This window comes from Lethenteron reissneri, chromosome 63, assembly GCF_015708825.2.
Source record: "Lethenteron reissneri isolate LAM-NWPU_2019-01 chromosome 63, ASM1570882v1, whole genome shotgun sequence".
NCBI lineage: Eukaryota > Metazoa > Chordata > Hyperoartia > Petromyzontiformes > Petromyzontidae > Lethenteron > Lethenteron reissneri.
This window is the reverse complement of record NC_083841.1, coordinates 9540910-9565083: the sequence shown is the minus strand read 5'-3', so window position 1 is coordinate 9565083 and position 24174 is coordinate 9540910. Positions and strand designations below refer to the sequence as shown.

At 45.2% G+C, this 24174-nt stretch overlaps 1 protein-coding gene across 2 annotated transcripts; it reads right to left on the bottom strand.

Moving 5' to 3' along the window:
• Positions 1 to 1058: 1058 nt before the first annotated feature.
• Positions 1059 to 21462, bottom strand: LOC133358635 (gastrula zinc finger protein XlCGF26.1-like). 2 transcript variants are annotated; one of them, XM_061577020.1, is made up of 3 exons: positions 21357 to 21442; positions 17852 to 17922; positions 1059 to 5190 (listed from the first exon to the last, which is right to left on the bottom strand). In XM_061577020.1, the coding sequence occupies exon 3, from the start codon at positions 5179 to 5181 to the stop codon at positions 3886 to 3888; it is 1296 nt and encodes a 431-aa protein (XP_061433004.1). In that variant the 5' UTR covers positions 5182 to 5190; positions 17852 to 17922; positions 21357 to 21442; the 3' UTR covers positions 1059 to 3885. The 2 variants fall into 2 exon arrangements, with proteins under 2 accessions (XP_061433004.1, XP_061433003.1); XM_061577019.1 differs by lacking the exon at positions 17852 to 17922 and having other exon boundaries at positions 21357 to 21462.
• Positions 21463 to 24174: the final 2712 nt, after the last annotated feature.

Below are 24174 nucleotides of genomic sequence, written 5' to 3'. Positions count from 1 at the left end.
TGTGCCCGGCGGAAGCCGCCTAAACACCCATATGTACCACCAATACAGTCTATTCAGGTGTCTCGAGATAATGAGCTGGTGGCGTTAGATATTTTGGGACCCTTCCCGCCATCCGCTAAAGGAAATAAATACTTGCTAGTTGGGGTGGAGTACCTCTCCCGCTGGCCGATGGCCTGGCCCTTGCCCGACCAGTCGGCGGTGTCCATTACGGACGCCTTTCTATTCGGGTACGTTATGGACAAGGGGGCGCCGGAGAGGCTCCTCACGGACCAGGGCCGAAATTTTTCTTCCAAATTGTTGGGGGAAGTGTGCGCGGCTCTGGGAACTAAAAAGATCCGGACATCTCCCTACCACCCGTAGACGGATGGTATGGTCGAACGGCTGAATCGGACTTTGTCCGCCATGCTGTGTCACACGGTGAATGAAAAACAAGCGGATTGGGATTTGCATATCCCTGAGGTGCTCTCGGCATACCGCATGACGCCGCATGCGTCTACAGGATATTCGCTGTTTTTCCTTATGTACGGTCGCGAAAACGTGCCGCCGATGGATGTGCAGTTGGGAACAGGAGTGAGGGGACCTACTAAGCCTCTTCCTGATTACATTCAGGACACCGTTCGCCGCGTCACTGAGGCGCGGGAAGGGGCCCGCATGGCTACGGCCAAGGCCCAGGCCCGGAACGAACGGTGCGCTCGACGCTCTAAGGGGAAGTGCCCCTGGAAGGTGGGGGACATGGCCTGGCTGCATTGCCCACAGGTGCGGCCAGGGACCTCCCCTAAATTACATAAACCATGGCAAGGGCCTGTTCGGCTCATCGAGGTTCCCAACCCACAGTCTACACGCGTTCGGTTCGGATCTCGGCGTTGGTACGTTCACACGTCTCGCTTGAAACCATATGTGGCCCGTTTAACACGTAGGCTTTCGCGACCAATGTTATTCATAATCAACGTTTTTGGGTTTAGATCGCGTTTATTTTAAATGGAGGTGGAGGGTTACGACACATTTATAAATAAACGCGATCTAAACCCAAAAACGTTGATTATGCATATGTGGCCCCTCAAACGGATGCACAATCTCCTGATGTTGCCTTGCCGGTGTCTGTTGCTGCCGACGCACCCTTGCCTGTGCCTGTTGACCCTGCAAGAGCGCCTGTCGTGCCTTTTACAGACAAGCCGGCCGTGACACTGCAGGAGACAGGGGACTCTGCTCGGGGTGGGCCTACCACGGCTGCGGGGACGCCGAGCCCTGCCGCCCTTCCGACCCAGCCGCGGATACGATTGCGGGACACCCCGGACTCTGGCCCTTCGGGGAAACGGGACCGTGGCGTTGGCGGGCCTCCAATAGCGACAGGAAGTCTTGATCCTGTCGCTCTTAAAACCCCGTCACGTCCTCGGTCTGCAGGGGGGCCGCCGCCCGTCCGGGACGGGCCGGCGACCCGCGCGCGATCGAAGTCCCTTATTTTTCGTTGATTGATACTGTTCTTGTTCCTGTTGTTATTGTTATATTTATTGTATGCTTCGTTGTCCTTGCATTTCTGATGGTTGTTGGTCGCTCGCATTACTTGTTGTTGTTGTTGTTGTTCAGCCGAGGACGGCTGGAATTTTCTCCACGGGGGAGGGTGGTGTAATGCGGGCGTAAACGGCCTCGCGGATATGACGTTACGGGGGGAGGGGTTAGGTCACGTGGGGGAGAGGGGTAAGCTCTTAAGGGCGGTAACCGGAAGAGACGGGAAGAGAGTGGGAGAATAAAGACAGGAGGAGGCCACGCAGGGCAGAGGGTGGAGAGTGGCGCGATCGCCACGCGGTGGAACTCGGCAGCTGTGGGGCTGCAGCGAGGGCAGCTGAGAGACTGCACAAGGGGGGAAAAGGCTACGTGAGCGACGCCTGCAGCGGAGCTGCATCGGGAGTGGGGAAAAGGCTACGTGAGCGATGGCAGCTGTCAAGCTGCCAAGCGGAGGGCTCTGAGCGAGGGCCGTGTGGGGTAAAGTTGTAAGAACCCAAATAAAGGACAACGGAGACAGACAACGTGGAAGAGTAATTTATTACACATATATAACCTTGTTGTAACAGCTCTCTCGCTGGTTCAGCAGTTCCACTGCTGGATAATTTTTTCCGCCCGAGGACGACCGCTTGTTGCGATCGAAACGGCGTGATATATTATTTTAATTTCGTTTTATTTTTCTACCTACGTGACTTTATTGAAAGAACCAAAGAATATGGATTCCTGCAGTCACAAAAGCTTCAAATCAAGAATGTTCTACCATGTTAAATACAACTTGTACGTTAAATGTATAGAATGGGGAAAAACATTATGTAGCGAGATAAAAATGGCGGGCGGCTCAAGCCCTCTGCCTCCCCACTGGGGGCTGGGATAAACCATGTGACCTGGTACAAGACGGCGTTGCATATGTAGGGGTGTTATGGGAGGGCAAACAAACACACAAGGGGTGTTTGCGCCTGCACGCGTAAGGGTGCCTACATCCACGTCCGCATCGGTTAGCCCTAGGGGGCTGTAACGGCGCTGTTATCCCACCCCTCGGGGGGGAGTTGCTATATAAGGCGGGGAGCCGGTGAGCTCGGGGTCGAGTATTACAGCTTAACCAGCGAAGAGTGAAGACCAGCAGGATAGGCCCTGGGACTCCCCTGGCTCGCTGTCCTTCTAAGGACCGACCAGGGCAAGCCAGCGGCGCGGCTCTGAGGGCCCAGAGCCGATGCTCTTGTAAGAGCCGATGCTCTTGTAAGAGCCGGTCTGGTTGGCTAAGGGTGCCTAGATCCTAGCTTGGCCAGAGCGGGATCAGCTAGCCTCCCCTAGCTCTCTAGTGGAGGACCTGGGAGCAGACTAGCCGGGCTAGCGCTCAGGGTGTCTCCATATTAGATGGGTGAAGAGGCCGTTACCCCTTCAAGTATTGTGTTCTGCCCTTTGGTTGAATAAATAAGTGTGCCTCCGACTACGTCGTCTACGTCTCCTTGAACTCACTACATATATGGTCTTCTGCGGCAGCAGCATCATAATCGCGAACAGTATAGTTAGAGTATCTGTACAGGGCTTCTTTATGATCAGAATCATAATATTTATTTATCCTGCAGGAAACCGATGAGCTATGAAGCTCTTTTTCACAGATGTCCAGTAAGGCCATAGGAGCAAGTTGCAACAACAAAGGCAAACTGTAAATGTCAACCATGAATGGTCGAGCCACAGGAAGATGCAATCGGTAAACTGTACCTCAATAACTTTTGCGCGAAGTCAAATCCTCAGTGGGATAACCCGTGATAGGCAAGCGTTTTGGTGCATTTGAAACACGACATACAATAAAATGTTAGAAAAAGCTGAAAACGTAAATGAAATAAAATTAAAGTAAATGCAGTTGAAAAATCTATTTGAATGAGAGAAAACCGAAAGGTACAGTAAGTCCTCGCATAACACATAGTGTGCACACGTGTTTTTGCTTTTTACACAACGCGGAACATGCACCGTTATAACACAGTATTTGACCGGTTGACAACTACTTCCTTGAGCTATGTGGCTGAGTAACGCGGAATGATACGCTGCTTCCGTCCACCTAAAGGGTCGGGTCCGAGAGTCAATGAGAACATAGGTGGTAGAATGGCGATGCTATGGAGGTGAACATTCTTCGGTGGTTCCAAAACTTTGGGGCAGCTAGATTCAATGAAAGCTCAACTCTGGCTGGATGTCTACAGTTGCTTGCATTCTTGTAATGAGAGAAGCCTGTGAATAAGGTGAACGCTAAGGAGATTTTGTGTCACTTTCCTGGTTACAGATATTCTCAAACTTCACTTCAAATGGGCAACACCCTCCTACTCTGCTCTGTCCAAAATCTTCACTCATGATTCCTCCACAAACTCCTGGAGGTTACCTCGCTCTCCCTCAGTCCGAATGCTCCTCCTGCTTCACCCTGCTTCCATCCACCTGGAGGTTGGGTCTTGGAGTAAAATCTTCACATTCCACCTTCACTCCTGGCCATGTTTTAAAACTGGGGTCGTCTTCTGGTTCTTGTTCCATGCGAGATGGGCTTTGACTTTCACTTCTCGATTCCACCTCCTCCTCATGGATCTTCTCATGCCTCTTTCGGCCTTCGGAGTCTGCAAATGCTTTACCACACACCGTGCACTGAAAGGGGTTCTCATCCATGTGTGTTCTGTGATGAATACGAAGCAATCCTGAATCTTTAAATGCTTTCTCACATATGGTGCATTTGAAGGGTTTTTCACCAGTATGTGTTTTCTGATGTCTATCAAGATTCGATAACCATGAAAATGTCTTTTCACACACAGTGCACTTGAAGGGCTTCTCTCCTGTGTGTATTCTATGATGAATACGAAGAGATCTTGAATCTTTAAATGTCTTCTCACATACAGTGCACACAAAAGGTTTCTCGCCTGTGTGTGTTCTCTGATGATCCTGAAGAGTTCCTGACCGTGTAAATGACTTCTCACAAACAGTGCACTTGAAGGGCTTCTCACCAGTATGTGTTTTCTGATGGCTGTTTAGATATGATGACCGTGAAAATGTCTTCCCACACACAGTGCACTTAAAAGGCTTCTCACCTGTGTGTGTTCTCTGGTGAATATGAAGAGATCCCGATTCTTTGAATGCCTTCTCACATACAGTGCATTTGAAGGGTTTTTCCTCACTGTGGGTTTTCTGATGGCTGTCAAGATGTGATGACCGTGTAAATGCCTTCCCACACACAGTGCACCTGAAGGGCTTCTCACCAGTATGTGTTTTGTAATGGCCGTCAAGGTGTGATGACTGTGTAAATGTCTTCCCACACACACTGCATTTGAAGGGCTTCTCACCAGTGTGTGTTTTCTGATGGATGTCAAGATTCGATAACCATGTAAATATCTTCCCACACACAGTGCACTTGAAAGGCTTCTCGCCTGTGTGTGTTTTCCGATGGCTGTCAAGATTCGATAACCATGTAAACGTCTTCCCGCACACAGTGCAAATGAAAGGCTTCTCGCCTGTGTGTGTTCTCTGGTGTATTTTAAGATATGGCGATTGCGCAAATGCCTTCCCACACACAGTGCACTTGAAGGGCTTCTCTCCAGTGTGAGTTCTGTGATGGTTCTTCAAGTTGCTCATCTGATCCGTGCTGTATGGACACTGGAAGCATTTGTGCCTTTTAATTGCAGCCTGTGCCGAGTCTCCCAGCTCCATGTGATTGATCTGCAGATATATACATACGTATTACACACAATATATAGGCTGACCTCACTTAGCGCGACCCCATAGAGTGCCGATTCCTTATAAACACTCTTTGCCCTAAAGATTTTTGGCACAAAGAACATTTAGAAAGCACTTACAAGTATGAACACACAGAAGCGCTGGCTGAGAAAACGTTCTCGCCCCCATCATTCACTCAGCCAACAAGAGGGATGCACGCTCTGAGCCAACCAGATAGACCCCACCTCCCCGTCATTTGATCATCACAATTCGTGGTCATGATTACATTTCATATTATTACAGGCAATCGTCATGCTAAAATAACTAGAACACCTCATAATGATTATAAAACGGTCGTTTAAAAATGTTGACCTTCAACCATGTATACATGACACTCTCCATTTTGACTGGGATATAGTGAGCATAATCCACGTTTTTGAAAGTGCTTGGACATACTTTGGGCACCAATCCCTAAATATAATTTACAAACATGTGCCCGATCGTCCACCGTGGTTTGATCAGCATATTTCTGAATTAATAACAACCCGAGACATAGCCTGGAATAATGCAAAAACATCAAATAAACTCCCAGATTGGATTACATATGGAACACTAATAAATATTCTAGATTTGAAGCTTTCGTGACTGCAATGATTCATATTCTTAGGTTTTTTCGGTAAAGTCACGTAGGTAAAAAACATAAAAAAGTAAAATAAAATAAAAATCACGACGTTTCGGAGGCAACGCAAGCTTCCGTCTTCAGGTGGTACCGTCACAGCCACGACAGCTGTATCAAGTAAATGAGAGATTGCAGGAACTACCACTCCGTTTATATAATGGTTGGAGAAGATGGTGGGGCAAGGGCCGCATAAAAATTGCATTTTCCGAGACCAAGGTTCTCTGCAAACCTCCTGGCTATCATCAAAGGTTTGTACACGAAGCCATACAAATATACAAACACAGACATAATTTCAACCGTGATGACGGTTACAAACTGAGTAATCATTGGAAAGATGTGATTAACCATGCAAAAACGATTTAACTACACTTATTTGCCAATCTTATTTGACAGAGAACCATTACAGTTTTACCATGTTTAATGGTGGTCCCCCCTTTCACAGGTTGCGTCACAAACCGCACCTCTCCATAACAAAGGCGCAGCCTTTGTTATGCAGTCTATTCTTAGTCTTAAGCCTCACCTTACCATATTAATAAAAAGTATGCGGCCCTTGCCCCACCATCTTCTCCAACCATTATATAAACGGAGTGGTAGTTCCTGCAATCTCTCATTTACTTGATACAGCTGTCGTGGCTGTGACGGTACCACCTGAAGACGGAAGCTTGCGTTGCCTCCGAAACGTTGTGATTTTTATTTTATTTTACTTTTTTATGTTTTTTACCTACGTGACTTTACTGAAAAAACCTAAGAATACTAATAAATATATGTACTCGACAAGTAACACTCAACATTTTCATACAGTCATCAAACCATTCTAAATTCACAAAAAAAAACAAGATTCTTCAAGCAAGCATTCAATCCAATTGAAAACAAAGGAAAGTTAAATGTTCCTACAAAAAACTATCGCTGTGTTGTGTATGTACCCCCTTTTTATTGTTTTTAATATTATTTTTTTTTAAGAATTATTCTGCCAACATAGATAATATCGTTCTTTTTAAGAGACGCGGCCACGTGGGAACGAACACGCCCCCACACTTCCACAGAGGCCCCCACACTTCCACAGATGCACGCATACCTCATTTCAAAGGAAAGAGGACATGAAAGGGGGGCAATAAGGTAATAAACTCCCCTAAATTCACACAAGAGGAACAAGGGAGGGGGGAATTGCAGGCGGGGGGTTGCAGAACCAGGAGACACAGAGGAAGAGATAATTATATTCTTAACAAAGAAACAGCATCGACGACAAAAAGCACAGATGGGTCTTTGAACCATGTTAAATACACAAGTTACCAACTTAACCATAAAGATTAAGCAAACAGTATCCATCCTCTCTCCAATTGAAAACCAGACGACAATCTGAACCAGAATCGCGACCCATCATTGTTAATAAATACTGACATTATTTACCTTTAAAGAATATCTACACGGCCGGGCCGAAGCATCAAAGAATAATTATGGCATCGATTTCGCTCCAAAACAAAATTCCTAGCCGGGTTATCAGATCAAATAATCACAAGAAGTCAAATAATAAGTACGGAATTAAAGTAGAAGAGAAATCAAGGGCGGAGAAGGCTCTCAAAATTAACCAAACACAACACCCATGGGAAGCGAGCAACACGGCCGCCTTTGTCTTTCCGAGAGGATCACGACACACAGGCACCAAGCCAGGAAATGACACCCATAAAAGTTGGGGCAAGGGCTCAAAGGAAATTAACACACGCCTTCGAATAAATAAGCATACGCCGGGTGCTCCCACCGTGGAAACAACCGCCTTTGTCTTCCCACAACACGGACAGCAAAAATTGCACAAGCCAGGAAATGACATTTCCATGGGAGATCGGGTCACGATGAAACATCGTGAACACGGTTTCGGCATAACCAAGCAGCAAATAAGTCGCATTTCAACTTCCAAACCAAACCAACTTAAGCTGTGTGAGACAAAGGATGTGATCCCAGAGCAAGGGAGTGAATAGTTAAGCTCGCTTAACGCGTAGGTTTTCGCGACAAATATTATTCAGTAACAAAACATGGATTCGAATGTTTTTTTTAACTCAACGCGAATCATCGGTCTGGCTAATGGATAACTTCTGAAGCAGCCGACACGAGGCCCCCCCCCCCCCCCCCTTTCTTCCAGAACGACACACACAGCTGTGTCTTCAAAGCTAATAAACACACGGACAAACACGCACGCGAAACACACGGACAAACACGCACGCGAAACACACGGACGGACACACACACGGACGCAGATGGTCCACCCCCACAGGAAGGTTTTATGACACAGCCTTTGAACAACTCGGGAAGCCGAGTGGAATTTTGCGATATAAACCGAAGGAAAATCCATACAACTCAGTTCGTCAGGGGCTCTGGCCCCCATCACAGAGATATCATCTGGGCTACGAGCCCATCTTCGGCTCCACCACAGATCTTCACGAGCTCCGGCCTACATCTCATCTCGTCTCCGGGCTAAGGCCCCACCAGAGTTCTCCAGGGCGACAACCATCTCTCCTCGTCGCCGCCAACGAAGAAGCTCCTGTCATTCAGAATGACGAGGGTCGCGGAGTAGCGACGCGTAGCTACAAGCCGAGGTCTGCACCACCTGAGAAGAATCGCTACCCTGAGTCGCAGAGCTGCGAGTGAAGCCAACAAAGACGCCAACGTCCACCCTGCCACGAACGAAGCATCGCTCCTCGTCAGAGTGACGACCAGCGAACAACCCGCAGGAAAGGCGGAGATCGCTGAACGAGCGCCAACTTGCGCCACCTTGCGCCACCGTGCGCCACCGTGCACCACTTTGCGCTGAACGTGCGCCACCGTGCGCCACCGTGCGACACCGAGCGACAACGAGCGACACCCAGATCGACCAGCATCAACCCAAACCGACTCGTCATCCCGCCGTGGAGAAAAAGAGTCAAAGTCTTCTGAACGAGCGCCGCCGCTCACCTCACAGCGGAGAAAGTCTCAGCTGCCGCTCGCACAAACAACAGAGGTCGTATCGCTCCCCACATACAGACTCAAGAAAACACAGAGAAAATCTTGTCAAACCAGTTTCCTTTGTCCCAGAATCTCGCCGAAGAATTAATTAAAACAGAGCCAGATTCGCTCTCGCGCCCACACGCCCTCACCCACCATTGTATCAAACATTCCGTTAAGAGGATTTTTATACTTGCCGATGAATCTATTGACATATACTTTCGCCTCTTGGGTATAATAAGTGCTATATTACCGCCATAGGAAGTGTGTCATGCTTGTTTTCAAACTCGACCAGTCGCCGATTGTGATCGATACATGGGCGAACTAATGAGATGCCGGGTAGGAAAAGTAGAGGTTACAATTGATAGAAGTGTATTTAGTCATTCAGTTCGTTAAATGCATAAGTGTTTATTCATTCATTTTAGTCAAATGCATAAGAGTTTCGTTATTCATATTGCATAATTGCATAATTTCACAAATGCATAAGTGTTTATTCATTCATTTTAGTCAAATGCATAAGAGTTTTCGTTATTCATATTGCATAATTGCATAATGTCACAGCTGCATAAGTTTTTGTCGTTCATATCAGTTAATTGCATAATCTTGCCCATGAATTATTGACGCATGTTTGACCTGCATGATAGAATGTCACGTGTTTGTTAGAATAAAATTGTTATCACAGAAGCATATTGAGTGTTCTTTCCAAGTCCATGCAAAACCATCTTATTCATAAGAGCTGTATCCTGCGATGAGATATGAAAATGGAGACCTAAAATAGTATAACACACACTAGGATAATCGGTAAATGAATCTATGATAATCGCGTTATCCTGATTGATAACTCTGGATAAACGAAACTAAGCAAATTATCATAACTGCACACATTAACATAATCGCAAGCCTCCGCATAAATTACTACGATTATCTCCGTGATTATCATAATTTATGCATATAATCACATGCATTATCATACTTTATGCATGTTAATACATACACTATCATAATTAATGCGATTTGCGCATTTTTCGGAAAATTATTAATTTTTATTATTTTCATCAAAATTTCATAACCCGACAAATACAACATAATGGGTGGCGTCGTCCGGGATCTCTCGCAGACAGTGTTTTGCATGGATGATGGAATGAATCACTTCGTGTTAACCAGAATATCAGGATCGAACATTGCATGGTAATTGTGAACGGGCGGAAAACTAAAAAACGCCCTCTAAGGTTAAAACCCAGAATAGCAGGTTAAAACAGAGACAGTGGAATTAAGATAATATCGTATCAAACCAATTGCATCCTCTGATAAATGGTGTTAGAGGTACGCACTCTGAATCGGAAAATAACAGATAGCTCGAGTCAAATTGACTACACTCTGTGAGATAATTGTTTTATATGCACTCTGAAAAGAAATGTCAAAGTAACTTCCGCCATACCTAAGATGCTAGGATTAAGAATAATTTTTGAATGGGTTACGGGATACGGGGAGCTCGTATTTAAACGTACCGACCAATCTGTTACAAAGCAGTACAGTCAGAGAGACATATGGGAAGGGAGCTGTATCGATAACACGAACACACCTCGGGGGAAACTAATTGACTGGATAAAATGTAACGAAGGCGAACACGATGCAAAAACTGCAGAGAAGGCAGGACAGGACTCATGCCTTCTCACACAGGCATACAGACAGGGATTGTGGAATGAGGGAAAATTTGGAAAGGAAACGGGAGAGAAATCAGTGCTCGCGACACCAGCGAAACTCACAGATGTTGATCCACAGAATAAATATGGAAGAAACATTAAATCACACTCTTGGGTACGTGGACAGAGTCCAGGGACTAATCGCACAAAAATTATGGATATCGAACAAAAAATCATTGACAAAGGGAAACCCTCACAATTCGAGAGAAGGGATGGAGAGATACATATGCAAACAAAAACATGTGAGACTGACAACTTCACAGATAGAGGGAGGAAAAATGTTAAAGTAAAATCGCCAGGACATGCTCCACTAAGGGCAGAGGCAAAAACTGAAGGGAAATGGCAACACGAACGACACGGCACTGGGCGCGCACACAAAAAATGCACGCCACTTAAACACAAGCGACACAGCACAGACCAAAGTGACAGATTGCCTGATGATAACTTGTTTGATGATGACGCTGTCGGCGATCAACTTTCGGAATACCTATTCACCAGTAAAACCCTTAAATTGATGGACAAGGCTCTAGTCAGAATTCCCGATTTTGACCCCCACAATAAGACTATGGATATCCACACACATATCGCAACCGTAGAAGAGGAGGCAATGATTAGAGGGCTGAGGAGACGGGATGAAAAAGCGAGTTTGTTGAAACGGACCTTACATAAAGAATCTATTCCATGGGTAAAGTCACTACCACACAAGGTTAGAAATGATTTTAAACAATTGAGCCTGGCAGTGATTCGGAAGTTTGGAGAATATTCGACACTCACTGAGGGGTTTTATGCTGTAAAATCGATGACCCAGGGCATGGACCAAGATCCACGTGACTACCTCGTCCAATTTAAAAGAGCGTATTATGCAGGCGATGTGAATCAATACCACGAAGGAGATAAAATGTTCAAAATTATGTTTTTTGAATCCTTGAGCCCAGAGATTACAGAAAGGGTGAGGATGGTTTTGAATCCAGAAACCGCATCCTTACGCCGCATAGAGAGCAAGGCGTACATGGCATGGTTGTACAGAGCTAAGAATCATAATTCGGATCCAGAACACGGGGAGAGGGATAAGGAACCCAGCCTCTCAGAGAGGAATAAAAATCACCGAGCAATCCCACAATGCAGGACGGAGCAGAAACGCACGCACACATGGCAAAATAACCCAGAGAGAGGTTGGCACGAGAATGAGAGCGGCACAAAGCCGAACATTCAGGAGAATCGCAGGAGGGGGAGGTTCAGAATAGAACCATACCAACACCCCATGCCACGACACACACAAGATCAAAATTACCCACAAAGATGGCGAGGTAACAATCCAGGAAAAATTTGGCACCCAAATGGGAGAAATACTGGGCTAAAAATGTACGAGAATCGCAGGAGGGAGAGGTTCAGAGCAGAACCATATCAACACCCCATCCCACGACACACGCAAGGTTCAAATTACGCACAGAGATGGGAAGATAACCACCTAGCGGGAAGATGTTACACAGACCGCGGAGGTATGGATGCGAACATTCAGGAGAATCGCAGGATGGGAGGTCAAACACAATCGATCCAATTCCGACCAATTCCTCCACCGGCTATACCAGGAGGGAATAGAGGAATAACACAGAATGCGGTCCAAATACGTGATGAACCATCCACAGTGATTGAGAGCGGGCAGCCCATACGCGCCACGCACGCTGAAGTTTTGTTAAACCCTGAGCTCATTGGGAAATACAGGGCGGGCAAAAACGTGGACAGTGCTCCCGTAAATGACGCGCGGATCGAATACAAGGACAGGGTTGCATTGAAGCGTGATCGGACAGTACAAAAACAGACAGCAGGGACACGCCCTGAGGAGCGCAGGCATGAGCCTTTGAATGGAAAATATCCAAGGGAAACCAAAAATTATGTGGATCGGAGTGCTAAAATGGAGACGAATGTCCATGACGTATCGGGAATGGTGTTGAAATCCAACACACTCGTAAAAACAAAGAGGGCAACATTACGAAGGACAGAATTAAATCGACACACTGACTCGGCAAATGTGCATGTAATCGCAGAGAGAGCGAATGCCACGAACCAAGTGTCAAAGTGGGTCGTGTGCGCGAATTCTGGTTACGTGCAGCATAATTTTTCACCACACACTCCCACGACGCGAGAGAGTGAGAGAGGAAACTACAAAAACGAACCCGAAAACCGTGATCAAATTATCAAAGTGATAAGTGGTAAACCAGGCAACATGAGGAAGGTAACGCATAAATGCGTTCGAAACCGCTACCTAGCGTTTCCCAGGATTTAACAAAAACAAAAATGAATGTTCGTCAGAGTTATGATGTATGAGAACCGATGTAACGCAATATCGATGTTAACGTGTTGTTATTTTCTTTGCTTAATTCAAATGTAACCAGGATTTAACAAAAACAAAAATGAATATTCGCCGGAGTTATGATGTATGAGAACCGATGTAACGCAATATCAATGTTAACGTGTTGTTATTTTCTTTGCTTATTTCAGATGTAACCAGGTTAAGATCGTAATACGTGCACGCGCGTCGTAAGAAATAACCGCCGAGAGTAAGGGCGGCTGATGGGATGCATGACATAAAAAGGGGGCATTACTTTGTTTGAAAATTCGCCAGTGGCCAAATCGACCCCTGATAATTTTCAAACGGGCGGACTGTTGTGTATGTACCCCCTTTTTATTTTTTTTAATATTATTTTTTTTAAAGAATTATTCTGCCAACATAGATAATATCGTTCTTTTTAAGAGACGCGGCCACGTGGGAACGAACACGCCCCCACACTTCCACAGAGGCCCCCACACTTCCACAGATGCACGCATACCTCATTTCAAAGGAAAGAGGACATGAAAGGGGGGCAATAAGGTAATAAACTCCCCTAAATTCACACAAGAGGAACAAGGGAGGGGGGAATTGCAGGCGGGGGGTTGCAGAACCAGGAGACACGGAGGAAGAGATAATTATATTCTTAACAAAGAAACAGCATCGACGACAAAAAGCACAGATGGGTCTTTGAACCATGTTAAATACACAAGTTACCAACTTAACCATAAAGATTAAGCAAACAGTATCCATCCTCACTCCAATTGAAAACCAGACGACAATCTGAACCAGAATCGCGACCCATCATTGTTAATAAATACTGACATTATTTACCTTTAAAGAATATCTACACGGCCGGGCCGAAGCATCAAAGAATAATTATGGCATCGATTTCGCTCCAAAACAAAATTCCTAGCCGGGATATCAGATCAAATAATCACAAGAAGTCAAATAATAAGTACGGAATTAAAGTAGAAGAGAAATCAAGGGCGGAGAAGGCTCTCAAAATTAACCAAACACAACACCCATGGGAAGCGAGCAACACGGCCGCCTTTGTCTTTCCGAGAGGATCACGACACACAGGCACCAAGCCAGGAAATGACACCCATAAAAGTTGGGGCAAGGGCTCAAAGGAAATTAACACACGCCTTCGAATAAATAAGCATACGCCGGGTGCTCCCACCGTGGAAACAACCGCCTTTGTCTTCCCACAACACGGACAGCAAAAATTGCACAAGCCAGGAAATGACATTTCCATGGGAGATCGGGTCACGATGAAACATCGTGAACACGGTTTCGGCATAACCAAGCAGCAAATAAGTCGCATTTCAACTTCCAAACCAAACCAACTTAAGCTGTGTGAGACAAAGGATGTGATCCCAGAGCAAGGGAGTGAATAGTTAAGCTCGCTTAACGCGTAGGTTTTCGCGACAAATATTATTCAGTAACAAAACATGGATTCGAATGTTTTTTTTAACTCAACGCGAATCATCGGTCTGGCTAATGGATAACTTCTGAAGCAGCCGACAGGAGGCCCCCACCCCCACCCCCTTTCTTCCAGAACGACACACACAGCTGTGTCTTCAAAGCTAATAAACACACGGACAAACACGCACGCGAAACACACGGACAAACACGCACGCGAAACACACGGACGGACACACACACGGACGCAGATGGTCCACCCCCACAGGAAAGTTTTATGACACAGCCTTTGAACAACTCGGGAAGCCGAGTGGAATTTTGCGATATAAACCGAAGGAAAATCCATACAACTCAGTTCGTCAGGGGCTCTGGCCCCCATCACAGAGATATCATCTGGGCTACGAGCCCATCTTCGGCTCCACCACAGATCTTCACGAGCTCCGGCCTACATCTCATCTCGTCTCCGGGCTAAGGCCCCACCAGAGTTCTCCAGGGCGACAACCATCTCTCCTCGTCGCCGCCAACGAAGAAGCTCCTGTCATTCAGAATGACGAGGGTCGCGGAGTAGCGACGCGTAGCTACAAGCCGAGGTCTGCACCACCTGAGAAGAATCGCTACCCTGAGTCGCAGAGCTGCGAGTGAAGCCAACAAAGACGCCAACGTCCACCCTGCCACGAACGAAGCATCGCTCCTCGTCAGAGTGACGACCAGCGAACAACCCGCAGGAAAGGCGGAGATCGCTGAACGAGCGCCAACTTGCGCCACCTTGCGCCACCGTGCGCCACCGTGCACCACTTTGCGCTGAACGTGCGCCACCGTGCGCCACCGTGCGACACCGAGCGACAACGAGCGACACCCAGATCGACCAGCATCAACCCAAACCGACTCGTCATCCCGCCGTGGAGAAAAAGAGTCAAAGTCTTCTGAACGAGCGCCGCCGCTCACCTCACAGCGGAGAAAGTCTCAGCTGCCGCTCGCACAAACAACAGAGGTCGTATCGCTCCCCACATACAGACTCAAGAAAACACAGAGAAAATCTTGTCAAACCAGTTTCCTTTGTCCCAGAATCTCGCCGAAGAATTAATTAAAACAGAGCCAGATTCGCTCTCGCGCCCACACGCCCTCACCCACCATTGTATCAAACATTCCGTTAAGAGGATTTTTATACTTGCCGATGAATCTATTGACATATACTTTCGCCTCTTGGGTATAATAAGTGCTATATTACCGCCATAGGAAGTGTGTCATGCTTGTTTTCAAACTCGACCAGTCGCCGATTGTGATCGATACATGGGCGAACTAATGAGATGCTGGGTAGGAAAAGTAGAGGTTACAATTGATAGAAGTGTTTTTAGTCATTCAGTTCGTTAAATGCATAAGTGTTTATTCATTCATTTTAGTCAAATGCATAAGAGTTTCGTTATTCATATTGCATAATTGCATAATTTCACAAATGCGTAAGTGTTTATTCATTCATTTTAGTCAAATGCATAAGAGTTTTCGTTATTCATATTGCATAATTGCATAATGTCACAGCTGCATAAGTTTTTGTCGTTCATATTAGTTAATTGCATAATCTTGCCCATGAATTATTGACGCATGTTTGACCTGCATGATAGAATGTCACGTGTTTGTTAGAATAAAATTGTTATCACAGAAGCATATTGAGTGTTCTTTCCAAGTCCATGCAAAACCATCTTATTCATAAGAGCTGTATCCTGCGATGAGATATGAAAATGGAGACCTAAAATAGTATAACACACACTAGGATAATCGGTAAATGAATCTATGATAATCGCGTTATCCTGATTGATAACTCTGGATAAACGAAACTAAGCAAATTATCATAACTGCACACATTAACATAATCGCAAGCCTCCGCATAAATTACTACGATTATCTCCGTGATTATCATAATTTATGCATATAATCACATGTATTATCATAATTTATGCATGTTAATACATACACTATCATAATTAATGCGATTTGCGCATTTTTCGGAAAATTATTAATTTTTATTATTTTAATCAAAATTTCATAACCCGACAAATACAACAGCTGGATGGCAAACAACTTGTTCACAAAACAAGACATTGTTAAAATGATTTAAATCTCATTTTGGATTAGCAGGGTATATCTTTGAAAAAACACATCAGAGTAAAATCTCTATTCTTTAATCGGTTACTAAAATATTAAAAAATATTAAAATGACAAACTACTATCTAAAAAGTGACAATCTACTGTAGACAGGAGAAAAGCAGACGGTAAAGTCTGGTTTTCAAAAGGCTTACTCCATCACCACTGCAGTAACCTCTATAAAGGCCGATACTGCTGCGTGATATTTCTCAACCTATCAAAAGCCTTTGATACTGTTGACTATGATATTCTATTCACAAGACTTTGTCAAATCAAATTTTCAGACGGACTTTTCTCAAAAATTACATAGTGATAACATATCTGACAAAAATATTCAAATAACAAAGGGTGTTCCACAAGATTCCGTGCTGGGTAAAATTATGTTCTGATATTTAAACAATCTTGAACTAAACTTGAATCCCTCGAAATTAAATCTCTTTGTTGATGACAATATCATGCTTGCATCAGGTAAATCTCTAAACGAAGTCAAACAGAATCTACAACATGATTTGGACTTAATTCAATTGTCATTACTAAAATTGCTAATAAATCGGAAAATAATTAAATTCATGCTCTTTCTTCAAACAGGCAAGTTTAATTATGTTCACCTATTACGGATATCAGAAACAACATCATTGAATAAAAGGAGTGCTTCAAAGACTTGGGTCTATTTATTGATTCAAAACTTACATTACAACCCCATATTGATCACATCTGAAAGAAAATCTAAAATAGGATTTTTATACTCATTGGTTCTTTCGGTAAAGTCACGTAGGTAGAAATAAAATAAAACAAATCACGACGTTTCTATCGCAACAGGATTTTTATATAGAAACAAGCATATATTTTCCCATTCGATTGCACCTGCAAATTATTGAAGCTATAATTCTAACACTTTTTGAGTACTGTGATGCTGCTTACAGATCAGCTAATAATGAAACGCCAAACAGACTAAACCCGCTTCATCATTCTGCTCTTCTATTTGCAATGGATGTGTAATGACAGTAGAGTCAACCTGCGGTGTGACCCTATTGTCATACCCAATAAGTCCATCAAATTGCCTTTTAACTGTCCCTATAACAAGAATTGGAATAGGTGACAAAGCCTTTGCAGTTGCAGCAGCAACTATTTTGTAATAACCTTATTTCGTCCTTAACATCATAAATCTTCCTTCAAAAAGCAGAAGATTGGTGCTGGATACAAGAACATTGGAAAATGTGATTTGTAACTTTTATCCTTACCCATGTATTGATAGTTCAATTGTAATGTGCACTTTCATTGAGGGGCTGTGTTGTCTTGGTTTGGTCTGGGACTGTTTTTGTTTTACTAGCTTGCCCAACACTGCATTTGGTGTTGAAAAATCGCCACAAATTGATGTACTTATGCAAGGTGTACTTAGATTTTTTGAAATGTACTTACTTATCTTTCATATACGTTGCACTCCTATCGGTGTTTGTTGTTGTAATTTCTGACCCGCCCCTACTGGAAATCTGTACAGACGGATCATAGGATTATTCTTTGGTTCTTTCGGTTAAGTCACGTCTAAAGATAAATAAATTAAAATAAAAGCATATTACGACGTTTCGATTGCAACACAAGCAATCATCATCAGGCAAAAAAAGAGATAGCAACAAAAAATCTAACTAGAAAACTATAGACAGACATACAAGCAGACAGACATCACACGGACACACAGAGAGAGGACACATATCGGCACAAAGAGAGGGGTCGTTTCTGTGACGGTCCCTTAAATATAGAGAGGGGGGCAGGGACGGAGAGAGGGAGGGGGCAGAGAAAATTAGCATATCAATGAGTGGCAAAGTGCTGCTGCTACTCTAGTAAGATGACGACGTGGCACGGCACGCAAGCTTGTAAATTAGGAGAAAGGCACACTAAAATTAAATAACCTCGCAAAATATCGAAATGTGATGTAATACAACACAGAGAGTCGGTCAACACACAATTAACGCATAGCCTGGTTGATTACGTATCTCAAAGATTGCTAAGTTAGAGTTTAAGTGTGAAACTTCCAAAGAGAGGACACAAGGAGAGAGAACAAATAGCCAGAGAGAGAAAAAAGAAAATCTTAAAACTTCCCCGTAGAAGTGGTTCAATCTTAATTATGGAGCTTTCGTGACTGCAGGAATTATTCTTTGGTTCTTTCGGTTAAGTCACGTCTAAAGATAAAATAATAAATTAAAATAAAAGCATATTACGACGTTTCGATTGCAATATCTTTGAGATACGTAATCAACCAGGCTATGCGTTAATTGTGTGTTGACCGACTCTGTGTTCTATTACATCACATTTCGATATTTTGCGAGGTTATTTAATTTTAGTGTGCCTTTCTCCTAATTTACAAGCTTGCGTGCCGTGCCACGTCGTCATCTTACTAGAGTAGCAGCAGCACTTTGCCACTCATTGATATGCTAATTTTCTCTGCCCCCTCCCTCTCTCCGTCCCTGCCCCCCTCTCTATATTTAAGGGACCGTCACAGAAACGACCCCTCTCTTTGTGCCGATATGTGTCCTCTCTCTGTGTGTCCGTGTGATGTCTGTCTGCTTGTATGTCTGTCTATAGTTTTCTAGTTAGATTTTTTGTTGCTATCTCTTTTTTTGCCTGATGATGATTGCTTGTGTTGCAATCGAAACGTCGTAATATGCTTTTATTTTAATTTATTATTTTATCTTTAGACGTGACTTAACCGAAAGAACCAAAGAATAATTCCTGCAGTCACGAAAGCTCCATAATCAAGATTGGATCATAGGATTCTTCAAGTCTAAATAAAAATTCTGATTCTGAAAGTTATCAGTCAATCTGCCTCCTTTCCCAGTGCAAGGGCAGGTTCTACCCACGTGCTGTTCAGCAGGTTGAACCCAAGGCTGTACAAATCACTAATCACAGCATTTAGGGTACACTCTCATCAAATGTTGCAGCCACTCACATTTTTAAGACGATAAGAGTCGCCTAGATCTGGCCGTTCAGCCTGGTTCTGAGAAAGTGGGTCAGTGAGAGAGTGGGTGAGCGAGTGGGTGTGTGAGAAAATGAGTGGGTGGGTGATTGAGTGGGTTGGTGCGTGAGTCAGTAGGTAAATTTGCTGTTTAGACTATTTCTGAGCTAGTAGGTGAGTGAGTGGGTGAGCAAGTGGGTGGTTGAGAGTGGGTGGGTGAGAGAGTGGGTGACCGAGTGGGTAAGCGAGTGGTTGAGTGGGTGAGCAGGTAGGTGGTTGAGTGGGTGAAAAATTGAGTGGGTCAGCGAGTGGGTGGGGGAGTGGATAACTTGACCTCCCCCCCATCATCTAGTTGCAGCCGTTTAGCCTGCAGGATCTGTGCATTTCGTGCTTTGCATACACGACAAGCAATCAGAATATTATTCATACTGGAAGAACCCGATGAGCTATAAGGTTCTTTTCACAGATGCCCAGTCGGGATGGGTCAGAAAGTTACGACAATACAGAAACACGATACGAGTGCTATTAGCGTTTTTCTCAGAAGCAATCGGGCGACAACTGATAGCTCAATAAAGGGGCCTATCCTGTGTAAATCGATAGCAGCCAAAATAATCTGAACGCATCATGGGACCTCCTTTGCCAGTACCAAAATATGATAATAGGGTTTTCCCCTTTTTTCAAGCAACAAAACAGGTGTTAAGAGTTGTTAAAACACCAAACTGAAACCTTTTACAAGGAATCATGTCTGCATTAACCACAATACTTGTGGTCAGAATACAAAAAAAACATACATATTCTGATAATATATGCATTGTCTTTGAAACGGATTGGTCCACACCAGAGACAGCTTTCTTTTGAGCCTCGTCTCAAACGACACCAAAATGCGTACAGCACAAAGACAATGCAATATCAGAGTAATGGGAGCTCGGGGCGAGCATCTACATCATGGGACCTCCTTTGCCAATACCAATATATGACAATAGGTTTTCCCCCAATTTTTTTTTGCATTCTGACCACAAGTATTGTGGTTAATGCAAACATGATTCTTTGTAAAAGGTTTCAGTTTGGTGTTTTCATTTAACACCTGTTTTGTTGCCAGAAAAAAGACGAAAACCTATTCTCTGAACGCACGTTTCTAAATGTGGTGGGGAAAAACCGTACAAAAAATCCAGGCAACTACGAGAACATGGAAACTCCAAATATACAGCATACATCAAGCTCGGGCGCGAACCCACGACCTCCTCCATACCAGACGAGGAAGATAACATCACGCCAACGTGGCGCCTCTTTAATAAACAGATGTTCAAATTGCAAACGCAGTGGATGGATCTACGGATAAAATGTGCCACTTCACAAACGTACATTATTTTATTATTAATATTGCAGCTTTATTAATCACACCAACATGTATCATATGCTGTAAAGTGGATGTTAAAGATCGCTTTGAAATTTATATTTGACGATCTTCGCCCCCTTTGCTGTACAACGTTGACATTTGCTTTTAGAAAACCTGTAATTGTGTGGAATGCTTTGGTGTTGTCTGTCCTTGAAAAAATGCTTCTTAGCTCAATGGACTAAACTCGGGAAATAAACGTTTGAATCTTATTCTGAAAGTATATTGTCCACACGTTCCAATGCTGAAAAACTAGCCGAAAGTGACTCAATCGGAAATACGCGCAAAAGCATCGCACCCACGACTGCAAAAAAAAGACTTGTCAGAAGACACAACTCGAGTATCGAGACTCGGTGAGGTAGTCAGCCAAGTTAAGACAATTAAACAATTCAAGCAAATCAGTCAGGCAAGGGCAGGAGGCAAGCCCTGCATGGCTAGGCCCCACATCGTATTGTTGCAATGTCACAACCTGGACATCGATCCATAGCTGCTACTCAATTGATGCCCCTACGAGAGAAAGAACAAACCAAGCTTTACCTGGGTAAACAACAACCATAACAACCACGATGTCAACAACTCACCTCGGATCAAACCGAGTAACGAGCAAAGCGCTGCGGCTCCTGGAGTTTCGTGACGTCACGCAGAAACACGTGTCGGTGATTACATGACGTCACTGGTGAAGGACACCCTCTTACCGCATAAATTATTTTAATGATTTTACGTCATGTATGGGCGTGGCTTTGCTCACAGGAATTAGCCAGTAATCGGAATCGGCAGTGGGCAAGCTGACATGACGTCACGCACCGATGGCGTCACGCTGAGTGGGGACGTCAGAGAGCGAGGAGAAATATGCTGTGTTGTGTTTTTCGAGTCGTAGTTTATTTCGATTTCTTTCGCATTTCTCCTTTTATTTTACAGAGTTCCGTTGGGTTCGTGAGCTCAGCAGCAACAAAAACATGAATATTGTAATAAACAAGCACAATGCAAGGTCCTTAAGGGATATTGCGTGTACACTGCCTAAACTGTGTGTGGTATGTGTGCGCCTGTGGGTAAGTGTATCTGTGTGGGAGCGGTAGTGTAGCATTTAGTGTGATGCGCTACGAACCCAGCCACCTGAGTTCGATTATAGCTCACGGCCATCACCAGTGGCGATTATCTAACCAGGTCCTGGTACTCTACTTGGTCGATTGAGCCTTAAATACGTTCCTGGTGCGATGTGTAAACATCGCTACGAGGGAGACAAAGGCGTCCGGGCGTGGCCACCTCGTGTGCTGTGCCACCCTTCATAGGTGCTCACAGACAGCACTTGCCCAACAGTCTTTTACAGGCTATATGGGGGATCTTTGTCTTGTGTGTGTCACATGCTGATTTTGGTTTTGATTCATCGTCCTATTGGACCTGGCAGTCATCCGAAAAAAATATCCAATGTGCTGAAATATGAGGCTCCAAAGAGTGCATTTATATATTCGTCAATTCTGGGGAGAGGGTAGGTAAATTAAATTGTATTTAACCTTCATATAATCTACGCAAAATCGAGCGCTGCCATCTTTCTTTTTATCAAACACTACTAATGGACCCCGAGGGCTGGATGACGGTGAAACCACATCGGCCTTCAACATATCATTTACACATTGTTGGATTTTGTTTTAATCTGGTACACTTGTAGGGAAAACATTCTGCCTTAAAGAGCAGTGACACACCTGTTGAGATATGATGCTGGGCTAAATTGGTGCTCCCTAAATAAATAATCTCGTGATTTACTAAATATACCATAGTCAAAACTTTATTTGTCCAAATTTTCCTTCTAAATATCTGAAAAGAATTATGCTCTGATATTAAATTATTTTCTTCACGAGGTCGATACCGACTAGTTTCCAATAAACTGTAATGGAATTGTAATTTACATCCGATTTACTATCTGTATTTTTCAACCATGCTACTTGTAGGGCACGACGTCCACCCCACCGCCCTCGCTAGGCAGGTGCGGCGCGACGTCTGGCCGTTCCGCTCCTCCTCCACCGCGTCGGTTGGCTCCCGCCAGCCCCCCGCACTCACGCCCACTCTGAGGGACATACTCGTGCTCCTGGCTTTGGAGCCACACGGAGTTAGACCACACGCCCCGTGCACACCCAGCTATCGCTAACACAGGGGGGCACGAACGCTCTCACACCTGCGAGCGATTACCTCTTAACGCACGCGCACGCCGCGGCCCCACGCAGTCGCTCTACACAGAAATCACTGACACCACACCTATGCTCTGTGATAACTTTTATTCTCGGCGCAAATCACGCAATACCCGGGGGAAATATTTTGCGAGAAGAGCCTAGCCTACTGCTGCCTAAGTCCCCAGTCACTAAAACGCCCTACCACGTACCTCGTAGCTGTACTCACGGCGTCACACGGACGCTGCGGACGGCTCGAGAAGGCAGGACAGCAGGGGGGGGGGGGGGAGTCTTGGCAGCCAAGATGTTGAATATGTCTTTCGAATGGCCTCAGGCTCCCCTTTTATCCCCCTGACTTCAAAAGCCCGGGGTCGTGTTGTACTGCGCGGCCAATCGTGCGCCTACCTGTGATTACAGCCCGTTTTCCCCCCTTTTTGCCCTTACATGTAGGGGTTATTACGGGAGAAACGGCGGACAACAAACACAGGGCTGTCGGCACTCACATACACGGGGGGTCACACCGACGTCCGCATCAGTTATTGCCCATGCCCCCAGCCCTCGGAGGCGATCCCTATAAAAGGTGGAACCCAAAGAGCTCGAGTTCAGTTCGACACGAAGCTGACCAGTGAAGATCCAAGACTCGGAGATTAGGCCCTGGGACTCCCCGGTCTCGCCGTCCTTATAAGGGCCGAGCCGGGTAAGCCAGTGGCGCGGCCCAAGAGCTTCCAGACCGCTGCCCTTATCAGGGCAAGGCTGGTTAGCTGGTGCCGAGATCTGTGCTTGCCAGGGCCAGATCAGTCAGCCTCCCGTAGCCCAGTAGAGGAGGACTGGGGGACAGGACAGAGGGCTTAGTACTAGGGTGGGTTTCCCATAGTACGGGTGAAGGGGCCGATACCCCTTCAACTATTGTATCTGTCCCGGAGTTAATAAACAGTGTGTCTCAACTTCGACATCGTCTCCTCCTCTACTTACTACATCTGGTGTTGGAAGTGGTCCAAGCATGGATACGAGACGGAAGACTCGTGCCCAAGACCCAGGAGAGGATGACGACGAGGGAGGGGCAGTGCAAGACATCGCCGCCGACGTACCTGCACAACAGCTGCCGGCTCCGACATCGGCAGGGTCGTCGAAGAGGGCCGGGACGTCGACTGACGAGTTGGCGTTGGCTCACTCGCGGCTGGCGGAGCTCTTGTATGCAGCGGCCGCTATGCTGGAACAAATAACTCGCCTGGGGCCG

Bases quoted from the DNA above. Each gene is read 5' to 3' on its own strand.
- LOC133358635 (XM_061577019.1), bottom strand. From the start codon at position 5,181: ATGGAGCTGGGAGACTCGGCACAGGCTGCAATTAAAAGGCACAAATGC.